General features: G+C 36.4%; 1 protein-coding gene across 1 annotated transcript in view; it reads right to left on the reverse strand.

The window, feature by feature from the left end:
* Positions 1 to 12,601, reverse strand: part of LOC138691581 (glutamate receptor-like) — a 39,101-nt gene that overhangs the window by 17,481 nt on the left and 9,019 nt on the right. The window contains exons 3-5 of the mRNA XM_069814116.1: positions 9,412 to 9,588; positions 3,441 to 3,670; positions 878 to 1,095 (exon numbers count right to left, since the gene is read on the reverse strand). Of these exons, the coding sequence (XP_069670217.1) occupies positions 878 to 1,095; positions 3,441 to 3,670; positions 9,412 to 9,588 (625 nt within the window). The remainder of the gene's footprint in view (positions 1 to 877; positions 1,096 to 3,440; positions 3,671 to 9,411; positions 9,589 to 12,601) is intronic.

Raw genomic sequence — 12,601 nt, forward strand, 5'->3', positions numbered from 1 at the left:
AGACCTGGAACAATAGTGTAGAAGAATCTTATCAAGGGAAGAAGTATCCTTAGAACGAGCTAAAAAGATTGCAGTAGATCGCAAACAATGACGAGCTCTTTGCAAAACCTCGACACCGAAAGGTAGAAGAGGATCGGAATAAGTAAGTAAATTCTAAATAAAACCGATAAGAGACTACCACACATCAACTAAATATACAGAAAATTTGGTTCATTTATTACCACAACAAAATAAATCAAAAACATTTCTTGAACTACCAAGCTAACGATTTTGTAGATAAAATAATATTACACTGAAATAATGTTAAGACAATTATAGTTTGCGTTGATGGTGGTGATATATAATTTTACTCATTATGTATATATGTAGGCATACATAGGAATTTTCTTTACTAAATCCTTCAGAAACCGGGCCTTCGTTTCCGCGTGTCGCTTTACGTACTTCATGGCGAGCTTGCTCGAGCTTCAATCGCTCAGTCCAAGAGCTAGGATCTCCTGTCTAACGAGGATAGCGACGACGCTACATCTCACCAATCGCTTTGCCTAGGGTTTTGACATATACAGTGATTATGTTGTGATACTGGTCGTGCTTGCAACAGTCCTCTCCCATATATAGTAACTAACTGGTTACGTCCATTTTCGGCTTTTTCCCTTCAAAATTTCCTCAGACTTCTTCAAAGGAACAGTTAAAAACGAAGTGAGACAAGTGGCTAAAAGGTTTGGAGTTCACATAGATTCTTCTTCACAGCCCCATATTCCGTTCCCATATCGCGTCTCTCTTAATTGTTTTTCTTCCCTTTTCCCTCCCTTCTATCACCACCACCATCATCATCATCATCATTATCATCATAATCATCATCACCATAATCAGTACGAACCTGCAAGTATTTCCCATACACGTTGCCAGCCAGAAGTCTGATCTTGTAGCTACCGTCTTCCAGAAGTCCTTCAAAATCTGTGAAAGGCAATGAAGGTCTGCGCACGCTCAGATTGGAGATGAACTTGGCCGAGTATGCAATGAATAGGACAGTCGACAAGAAGTACATCACAAAGTACACCAGGCGCCATGACAAAATTCGCAGAGTCGCACCGTGGCCTGTGTGGAGAGTGAAATTTCAGTTTCATGTTGTTCAATACAGACATAACCAATTTATCAAAGAAACAGAACTTTAAAATTTAACATGATTACATTTGTTTATGATAATAAGCCGCGAATTCTATTTTAAAATCATATTTTATTGAAACTGCTACATTTTAACTGCTCTAATTTTTCATGGTATACTGTATCGAAGAAAAAACGTTTTAGTTCACAGACAACAGAAATATTTACTGTAATTGAAGCGTTCAGAATCATAGTGGGCCAAGCACCATTTACTAAAACCGGTTAAAATGAAGTTATTACCATAATTTAATGGAAACAAATAGCAAGTAATATAAAGTATACACACATTAAAACTAAATGATATGTCAATCTTCATTAAACTATGGTATTCACTTAACTTTAACCCTTGCTTTCTCCGTTTTTAATAAATGGCGCTTGGCCCACTATGGCTCTGAACCCTTCAATTAATATCTACGTCATAGATATTCGTTTAATTCTTTTCCTAGCTCAAGTTGTGCAGTTTCTCCGTTCTATAAGGATATTCACTTATATGCGAGATATAAAATTTTATTTTTATATAATTCGACATGTACGCGAACGCATCGTGCTGAAACATATTCTTAAATTCGGATATAGTGCATAAATCTCAAAAACAAATTATGGTAAAAGCTCAAATTTAGTATACACACTCAGAATTCAAGTGTGTTGAAAATAGACTATTAACTATCAAGAACAAACCTATCATTTTAATATCACCATTAATTTTATACTTTTTCTTAAGGGGTTAGATACAGCTTACAACAGTAAAATTTTTGGAAATATTCAACGTTTTTTTCTTCCATTACTGTATCTTGTACAATAATGAAAATTGGTATGTGTAAAACACTGTCCTTCTTTTATACGAAAAAAAATATATATTTTTACGATTTAAGAAAAATTGTTCATATATTTTTTCAAAATTCAAAATGATGGCAGTTTACTGTGCAGTGATGAAGCGTTTCCCTCATAACTCATAAACTTAACTTTTCATGTTCTCTCTCTTTTATTTTATTGCTGAAACTCATATTTACAATATCATCCTCTTTCAACTACATTCCTTAATAAATAATATATTTTTTGTGCTAGAAGAAAATACGATACTTGACCATTTTTAAATAAATAAATTTTTTATCAGACAATCTATGAAAGGTAGAGAAGTGATCTTGCATTATATTGTAGATATGACATGCATAAATACACACAAAAAATTCATCACAGATAGTTTTTGAGTTATGTGGGAAACGCTTCATCACTGCACAGTGAACTGAATTAAAAAAAAATTGTAAATATTTTTTAAACGTAAAAGTTTTTTTTTTTTCATATAGCAGAAGGACAGTGTTTTAAACATACTGATTTTTATCATTGTACAAGATACAGTAATGAAGGAAAAAACGTTGAATATTTCCAAAATTTTACTGCTGTAAGCTGTACCTAGCCCCTTACAGTATTCACGAACTGGCTCATAAATATATTCCTTTTCTATGTTTACTTGTTGAGGTTGATCAATATTAATCTCAAACCGAACCATTTGATAAAAATTACAACATTATCATATTCTCTATCAATAGCAATTATATCGACACGTCGTGTACTACCATTTATAGCAGTGGACTTCAAAGAATTGTGATAGACCTTTTGCAAGAATCTCCCATGCAGTATGATGGCGAGTATTACGAAGAAGCATGGAATGCTGGCAGGATCCCAAGACGTGCGGTAAAGTTTCAATCTCAGTGCAATTTCTACACTGCGAACCGTCTTGAGAATGGCCTGACATTGCTCGTAGTCTTTTGTAAAGCTATTGAAAGGTAGACTAATGGAGAGAGTATATCCATATGAAGTGAGTGCATTTTCTAGTGCGATGGAATATCGCAGTCATGCATTTCACATTTAGTACAAATAACAATGATACGTAACTACACATTTTGAATTTCAGGATTTTAATGTTCAAACAGTGTTATAAAAGGAGCATTATTTAACTACTTATCATTTTAAATTTCAGAGACTATACGGAGATGACGAAATATTAACATAATATTGCACTTCTAGTGGAATGATTTTAGGAAGAAACTAAATCTTCCCTACTATAGTCCCATTCACCACAAAAATTTAACACCGATTTCGTTGGTGATACCTTCTCAGTTGCCAGACTGACTAGGCTCATCATCTCACGAGGATGTCCAACTCACTGGACCGACTGAACTGAATCAGACCGACTGAACCGATTCAGACTGTTCTATTCGACCTACCGGATAGAGTTTATAGTCTACTCAACCAAACGATAACGTTAGAAAAGATTGTACCTTGCAGCAAGAAGATCCCCAGCACATGCGTTGTGTACTCTTGAATATTGAAAGCATTGTCGTCGCGGGTGGAGAAGTGTGTGCTGTAGAGGCGCCAGATCGACGCCAGGCTAGCAATGAGGGAGACCACAATCGTCATTATCACCAGCCACACTTCAAGAGAAAATGGCGACAAAATTTGTTGTAATGTACTCATCACAATATCTGGTTGCCTTATGTACACCGTCACCCTGTTGGACAAGGAAGCAAAGCAGTCCAAGATAAAATACTGACATATTACATAAAACGTAAAATGTTACAAAGAATAAGATTATTTGGTAATTTCCGAGATCCGTTACACAACCGGAAATCTGTAATGACATCATAACGGTAACTGAATATTACATAAATTATTTGCAAAATTGCAATATTTACCTTCAATTACTGTATCACACCCAGTGTAAGCAATAGGACCCATTCCATTTTTTTCCGTAACCAGAATATACTCTTCAAATACCAGACAAAAATACTGGCAACATTTCAGAGGGAGTCTTTTAACACGTTATGGAAATATATATACTGAAAAAAAAAATACATTTCGTCACGAGAGCCAGAACGACCTTCCCTCTTAATCACACTTTTTAAAGATTTCCAAAGACGTTCGACGTTTTGTGTATGCACTTCCGGATCGTCTTCTCGAATTATTATCGTAGCTTACCTCTCTACAAAATCCGTAATAACCACACACAGTAATCACACTAATACCAATCTCTGAACTAACAACTTCTAACGTGAAACCATGTAACCAATAGTAGGCCTACAGAGCGTTCGCCTATGAGTGGGGCCAGGAAAGCAGCTGCCTGCGGTGTCGCTTGCGGTAATCGTCTATCAGTAAGCTTCCGCTTTCTATACTAATAGCATGTACACGAGAAATTTTCTACGTAGTACCGTACCACAGTCTAGTATATACAGTCACGAAGCTTAAGTTGTGAGGGTGCTAGGAACAAAAGACTGTGCCGGTAGTATTTCGCATTGTCTGTAATGAGGCGATATTAGCGATCCTAGTGGTCAGCAACGCATATTTACTACGTATTGAGCTTCTTGACTGTATATACTAGACTGTGGTAGTACTAACCTTATTATAGGCGATGTTGGAAGTAATGTACATCTGAATCCACACGTTCCTGGCATCTTTTAATAAAATTATCATTCACACGAATAAGTTCGTCTTCGGTAATTTTCCTAATCTCTCTTGTTATATTCGCCCAGTGGCGGCTCGCATTAAGGGGGACATGGGCATGTGTCCCCCTCCACATTCGTTTTATTTTCCCACAAAAAATAAAGCAATTTTGTTTAAAATTATCTGCTCAAAACGTAATGACTTAAGAGGTATAAACATACTGTGAAATGTGAATGATTTCAGCTCTCGGGCACCGTAGTTCTAGTGCCCATCCTTTGCACATGCGCACAGATAACTCAAGTTTCAAGTGCGTGGAGAGCGGTGTGATGTGATGGATGCGAGGCGAGAAGAAGAGAGGGAAAGCGTCGGCCAGGGCACAGAAAATAGCGTGGTCATTCTTTGCACATGCGCAAATGGTTTTAACAACATGTAGAACGCTATGCGGACGAGAAGAAAGCTACCGTTACATATAGAAGTATGATTGTAACACTGCCATGGCCCGAAGAACCAATTGAGTTTGCCATCTTAGCTATTCTGTAGCTAGATCTATTTTTTTTAGATTAGTTACTATAATTGCTATACTTCATATCAGAGGCAATGCTTAACTATGAATAATTTCGAGGGAAAAATTGTTCCGAGGCCGGATATCGAACCCGGGACCTTTGGTTTAACGTACCAACGCTCTCCCAACTGATCTACTCGGGAACTCTACCAGACACCGATCCAATTTTTCCCCTCTATATCCACAGATCTCAAAGTGGGCTGACAACCGTCAAGCAACCAACATTGAGTGCACACTAACTCTGTGTGACTTAAATTGTGGTTTTCTGTTAACGAACAGTTACGTGTATTATGGAAATCAAGCTTTCAGGTATAACTCCCTGTGAAGTTGATTTGAATAATTTCGAGGGAAAAATTGTTCCGGGGCCGGGTATCGAACCCGGGACCTTTGGTTTAACGTACCAAAGCTCTCCCAACTAAGCTACCCGGGAACTCTACCAGACACCGATCCAATTTTTCCCTCTATATCCACAGACCTCAAAGTGGGCTGACAACCGTCAAGCAACCAACATTGAATGCACACTAACTCTGTGTGACTTAAATTGTGGTTTTTTGTTAACGAACAGTGACGTGTATTATGAAAATCAAGCTTTAAGGGATAACGCTAGTATTAGAGTGCGATATCTTTGTGCATTTGCTGTATCTTGAAAGAAAATGGGCCCAATAATTCGCTTCACCAAACGTCACTCTTTTCATCATGCAATGGAACCTCATGAATGAAGTGGGGAGTCTTTGTACTCCAGTACCTATTGTTCTGTGAGGCAACATGACCTCGTAAATGAAACCACGCCTCATCAGAAAAAATGATCAAATGAGGATCCACAATATCGTCCACAATACTTTATAAAATCCAATTACAAAACTGAACTCGTTTTTCATCGTCTCTAGGTCGTAATTCATGCACGATACTCACTCTGTAGGGTTTTAATTTTAAAAGTTTAGCAGCAGTAAAGACTGATGTTTTTGAAACACTAACTTCCTGTGAAACACGTCTTAGAGATTTATTAGTAGAGCGTGTAAATAATGCAATGATTTCATCAATTTTTTCTTCCGTCAGTACTCTTCGTTTTCGCTTATGAATTGTAGCATTTAGCGACCACGTTGTTCTTAATTTGTTAACAAGACGTCTAACAGTTTCTCTATGCACTATTGGAGCACCCGGATATTTCATTTCAAATTACTTACGCACCTCTCTGCATGACTGTTTTCACATATGCATCATACATAAAAACTCTATGTTCAAGCGTGAATTTTGCGTTTTGCATTGTTAACAAATTTTACACACACGCTGAATATTGAAGCAACTGTATCAAGAAACTGCACTGTACATAAAAACACTGCAACAGCTGACTCACAACTGATAACTTGTCGACCTTGATTGTCGACGTGTCTCAACAACTGCGCGCACAAAGCGGCGTATCAGCACATGCCGCTTTCCTGGCCCCATCCGTAGGCGAACGCTCTGTACATATTTCTTCCTACAGACAATGCAACTGAAAGGGGTAATTAAATTTCTTACATTACTTCACAACTTTTACTTCAGCCTTCGCTCCACATTCAACACAATCATAACTTCTATCTACGGGTAATAAATTATATTCCCGACAAAATGCAATTTCGTTATCGATACTACACAGAACCCATCCCAGCTGAAACCACGTTAACATACCCGCAGCCATAACTTAAACGCACTCAAAATCGCTGTCACCTATAAAGTTTATAGTATAAACTGATAACGACCCTCACCGCCTTCACTACCCACATACACAACGCAAAACCACCGAAGTCAAAAGGCGGACTAAACAACTACTCTAATTAACCACGAAACTCAAACAACGAGACAAATAACTACGCTAGTGAAAAGTCAACTTGACCTCGGCAGATGTGGGCGTCGTTAAATAAACCATAATTAAAAAAATAAAAGCATACAAAAGTACATGGAAAAGCCCCCACAGTCTCCGGACATTACCCCATTGCGAATTTATGGGAATATCTGAAAAGAAGAATGCGTTCAAGGCAAACTTCCAACAAGCAAGACCTGAAATAAGCTTTGGAAGGAGAATGAAGACATATTCCTGCTCTTGTAACCTCAAAGTTAGTCGAGTCGATGCCACGCCGTTTGGAAGCCATCTTGAAATCCAAAGGGCTCCAAACTCCAGCCAGAATATGAGACTGTATCAATATTTTTTGTTCGTTGATTTATGCTGTTAATATATAAATTATTTTACGTGTTATTTTTTGTTAAAACAAAGGAAACTGCGTTTATTACACTTTGTAGAGTACAATTTATAGGTGCATATTTTGAGACCTGAAAATAAACGGAAAAAAAACGAAAATCCTAATTTGTAAAAACGAGAGTAAAATGAGTAAGAGACAGAAATGGCTTCTGAACAATGACCCAAATGATTGCATTTCTAGATTCACATATTTAGGTGTTATATTAGATGGGAAGGGTAAATGGATGACTCAAAATGAAGTGGCATTTAATAAAGGTAATGGTGCACTTACAGCGATAGACAAGTGTTTGAACAAATGGCAGAATGTAGAGATAAAACCTGTTTAATATCCATAGAGCTATTGTAGAATCGAAAATATTGTATAATATAACTGTTGTAACTTTCGAGGATTATCACTTTGTTGACGTCGTACAAAATGTTGTTCAACATTCTTTTGAGAAGATTAACTCCCTACGTAGATGAAATTATTTGGGATCATCAGCGAGGTTTTAGGCGTAATAGATCGACTATTCACCAGGTTTTTTGTATTCGACAGATATTGGAGAAAAAATTGGAGTATAAGGGTACAGTTATTCATAGATTTAAAACAGGCATATGATTTGGTTAAGAGGGAAGTTTTATATAATAATCATATTGAATTTGGTATTCCCAAGAAACTAGTTCGATTAATTAAAATGTATCTCAGTCAAACTTACAGCAGAGTCCGTATAGGCCAAATTCTATCTGATGCTTTTCCAGTTCACTGCGGGCTAAAGCAAGGAGATGCAATATCACCTTTACTTTTTAACTTCGCTCTAGAATATCCCATTAGGAAAGTTCAGGATAACAGCCAGGGTTTGGAATTGAACGGGTTACATCAGCTTCTTGTCAATGCGAATGACGTGAATATGTTAGGAGAAAATTCACAAACGATTAGGGAAAACATGGGAATTTTACTTGAAGCAAGTAAAGAGATAAGTTTGGAAGTAAATACCGAAAAGACAAAGTATATGATTATGTCTCGTGACCAGAATATTGTACGAAAAGGGAACATAAAAATTGGACATTTATCCTTCAAAGAGGGCGAAAAAATCAAATATCTTGGAGCAACAGTAACAAACATAAACGACACTCGGGAGGAAATTAAATGCAGAATAAATAATATATATATTATAATGTTAAGAAACAAACAATACATGGAAAAAGTGGATAAATAATAAATTTTTGAGTATGAATAGATATGTAGCATATAAGAAAACTGTAATATAACTAATATAAGAGAGTTAAATAAATTAGGCAAATTTTTAATGATAGTGAAGATGAAATGCGAAGAGAAAGTTAAAAGTAATGGTGTATTAGATTGATCTTGTAGTGTGTGTGTGTGTGTGTGTGTGTGTGTGTGTGTGTGTGTGTGTGTTTCTTTTTGTTTATTTTTTTTTAGTTGTGAGACTTGGCATAGGTGATTAAAATTGTAAAGTAAGGCAGATCTTCGGTAATATAGAATTGTAACAGGTCTATCTTACAGATATATGGTAGATGAATATATATTATATTATATCATATCAGGTGCATACTTTTGTTACTGTATAGTCTATAGTGAATAACTAATTATATTAATTACTTCTGTCTGTAATATTGTTAAGTCTATCAATACTTTCTACACTCACTGTATACTACAATGCTGGCTTTCTGTGCTCGAGGTTGCGGGTTCGATCCCGGCCAAGGTCGTTGGCATTTAAGTGTGCTTAAATGCGACAGCCTCACGTCAGTAGATTTGCTAGCATGTAAAAAACTCCTGTGGGACAAAATTCCGGCACATCTTCGACGCTAATACAATCTCGGCAGTTGTGAGCGTCGTTAAATAAACCATAATTTAAAAATTATATTACAATGTATAATTACGAAATAAGAGCACATATTATGACGCACAAATACCAGCGGTGGGCTCTGTACTTCTTAACTGTGGCATCGCTTAATTAAAAATTACACCATCTACAAGAAAACACGACTCTGGTTACCAAAAGCATAGACTTACTTGTAATTCCAAATCGGTGGAAGATAGCTGACCACATCCAGACGATCATCTGTATAATCAAATGGGCCGATTCCAATGGTTACTTGGTTTGTAGCGACCTTTTGGACCATTCCATTCCAGGTGCCATTCTCTTTCGGAATTCCGTATTGTCTGTCTTCCGGTATGGAGAAGGTAGTCCTAAAAGAAGAAAAAGATTCACTTGTACCAAGTAAAGTCAGCAAACTAAAATGTAACTTCTGTGTTACTACTTGACTGAAGGGCCTATGACTAGGGCTGTGGTTACACTGCATCAATATTTGGTCGATTGACATACACTATCGACAACCATATACTAAATATAGGCCATTCGTTATCTCGTGGAACCTATTTGCGCATAGCCTAAGGGAAAAAAGGAAGTGTAATGGAAAGTTCCTGTTCCTTGCTATGCTTCCACTTGCAGCTAACTAGCTCACTTACCCCATCACAAGATTCTTACTACGAGATATGATGTATGCTTGCATTTGCTTTCAAGAAATAATGAATAACCTTATATCCTAGATCATATAGATTGTTCGGCCTTATAGGTTTTGACGGTAACAACTTTTGTCAGGTTTACTATGCTGCCATCTAGTTGTCACATAAAGAGTCACGTCATGACTCCCATTTGGATTGCATTAGCGACTGTACTGCCATGTCGTGTTCGTTTACAGCAGACGGGTGGCGATCCTGGCGGTTGTTCTCTTCAAAGTGCTACCGATTTTAACATAGGAATGGGCAATCTGTTATACTCGTATAATGTAATCCAGGCTTATACATTGAGTTAAGTGGAGACCAGTGTTCCCAATTCAGCGATTTTCCCGCTAGATTTCGCGTGTTTTATGTTAGTTTAGCGGGTAAAATTTATGAAATGTATATTGCTAATATAGGAATTAAGCGATTTTTTTGCACTCACAGGGCAGAATAATCTCATATTATATTTACAATATAGCAGTTTAGCGGCTTCTGAACTGTTTCATAGCGGTTTATTTTTTTAATTCGAATTTGCAATTCTAGTGGAGACGGTTACAGTAGAGTTAGCGTGTACGGACGGACGTTTCACAGACTGACGGTGGAAACCAAATCATTTTTATGTTTCCGGCAGTGTAGGCCTACGCCAGTCTGCAGGGTATTTTAATTCAGAGGAATATGCTCTCATCACTGCCTCGTTTTGGTTTCTTTAATTAAATGTTGATAATGAGAAACTGAATTTTGTTACCAGTACGTCTCTGTCCCCATTTTAAAATACTGACAAAATGTACAGATACTGGAACCACTATGCGCGCTTGGCATACGTCACACTTAGCCTACGTCACAACTCTGTATCTACACTAGCAGAATTTACCTGAACTGAAAACGTTGATCTTAAGTTAGCTTATCTGTTTGCTTTCAGAGCACTACCACAGTATAAATATTAATCAATACAGTATGGAAACTCAGAGCTATGACAACCTGTTGGCTGAATACTTCTAGCGCCTCAGGTGTAGAATAATATAATTACATGCTCATCATATCTATTGACTTGGGAAAATAAATAAACACATCTCGAAATATGCAATATTAAATAAAATGAAGATGCACATTGTTTCATGTTTGACATCTTAATTAAATAAAGTTAAACGAAAGTACAATATGGAAAGCACAGAATTTTATTTGAAAACTTACAATAACCGAACAAATGGAATCCATTTACTTCTGTTATTTTATGTACATTATAAAATACGTAAATAACTTATTTAAGTTATATTACGAAGAGGGGGGTTCCCACTAAAAAAAAGTCTATGTATTCAACAGTATTTACTAAACACTACAGAAGAATCAACTTCGCTTTATAAATTTGGTTCCGTAAATCCTAAGAAAGTGATAAATTTCTACAAATGAGTCTTCCAAATTCCTATAATTTTTTTTCTAAGTAACATAAATTGCTAAGTTCTTCGCGTCATTTCAGCAAAAATAGTGTAAACTCGAAAAAAAAAATGGTAGGTAAATTCCTATACTTTTCGCTTGTACTGGAATTGCCAGTGATCACTTTGGTCCTGCACTGTAAGTCAGCACGGAGGTTCTGTTAAATATACACTGATGAGATTTTAATTTCAATGGCTACGGAAAAAATAGCTATGAAATAAATTAGATGCTTTGTACTTCTGCCACATACTAAGATATATTACGGTCACGTACTGAACTATACAACCAGCAGGAATCACACAAAATATAGCCCTAATATGTAAGAAGTACTATCAGTTATAAATAATTTGTAACGAAGAATTTCTAATAGTTTAAATGCCCGTTTTTAGGAATTTACACAATTTCTTATCTAAAACTAAATCTTCTATAAATTTACACAAACATTTTAATCTCTGTACAAATAGCAGTTAAGTAAACCTATAATCTTTTCGTTGTAAGAATAATCCTACAGTAAACAATGGCATGTGAGTGAAGTGAGGTTTGATTGGCCGCAGTTTGGCGCCAGAGATTCTCAGTAAGATATCCCACATTCTGTTTCATATTAAACATTTTCTTTCACTCATCAAAGTAGACCTAACCTCACTACAACGCATTGGTTTGCTTAGGAAATTCTTACTTTATAATTAATCAATTCAACTCACTTAACTTACTATATACATTCAAAACTACAGTATTACTTTCTCTCCGCTTTTGAGAGTTTTCCATTCTCCTTTAGTAACCACACACATTGAGTGTGCAGTAGCCATTCTAACATGTGCTTACGAGAACAGGCTCAAGTGACGCCAGCATATTACAAGAATGGATTACCTTGGCATTACTCTTAGTATTCATTCGCTTATAACGTAAATAACAAAATATAAAAGTAGCTTTTCTTTTACATAGCGTTTTACATACGAGTGAAGTTATATGTTTCATCGTACTTAATAACTAGAATTCAATTTTTATTTTAAAATAATACAAGGTTATGATTTCCAAATACGGAACTATATTTTCTGCGTCGTGTGAGTGTTTCGACTGGGAGCCAATCACGGGTATGACAGTCACGTATTTGTGTTTACATTAGGACTTTTCTTACAGCGAAAAGGGTAGGGTAATTCCGGGGGAGATAGCCATGCGGGTGAGACGACCAACCGCTCTTATTTTTATTCTAATCATCTGTTTCGAATGAAAATCGGTTTGCCGCCAGATGTTAATTAAACGAAGTGATTGT

Source organism: Periplaneta americana, chromosome 1, assembly GCF_040183065.1.
Source record: "Periplaneta americana isolate PAMFEO1 chromosome 1, P.americana_PAMFEO1_priV1, whole genome shotgun sequence".
Lineage (NCBI taxonomy): Eukaryota > Metazoa > Arthropoda > Insecta > Blattodea > Blattidae > Periplaneta > Periplaneta americana.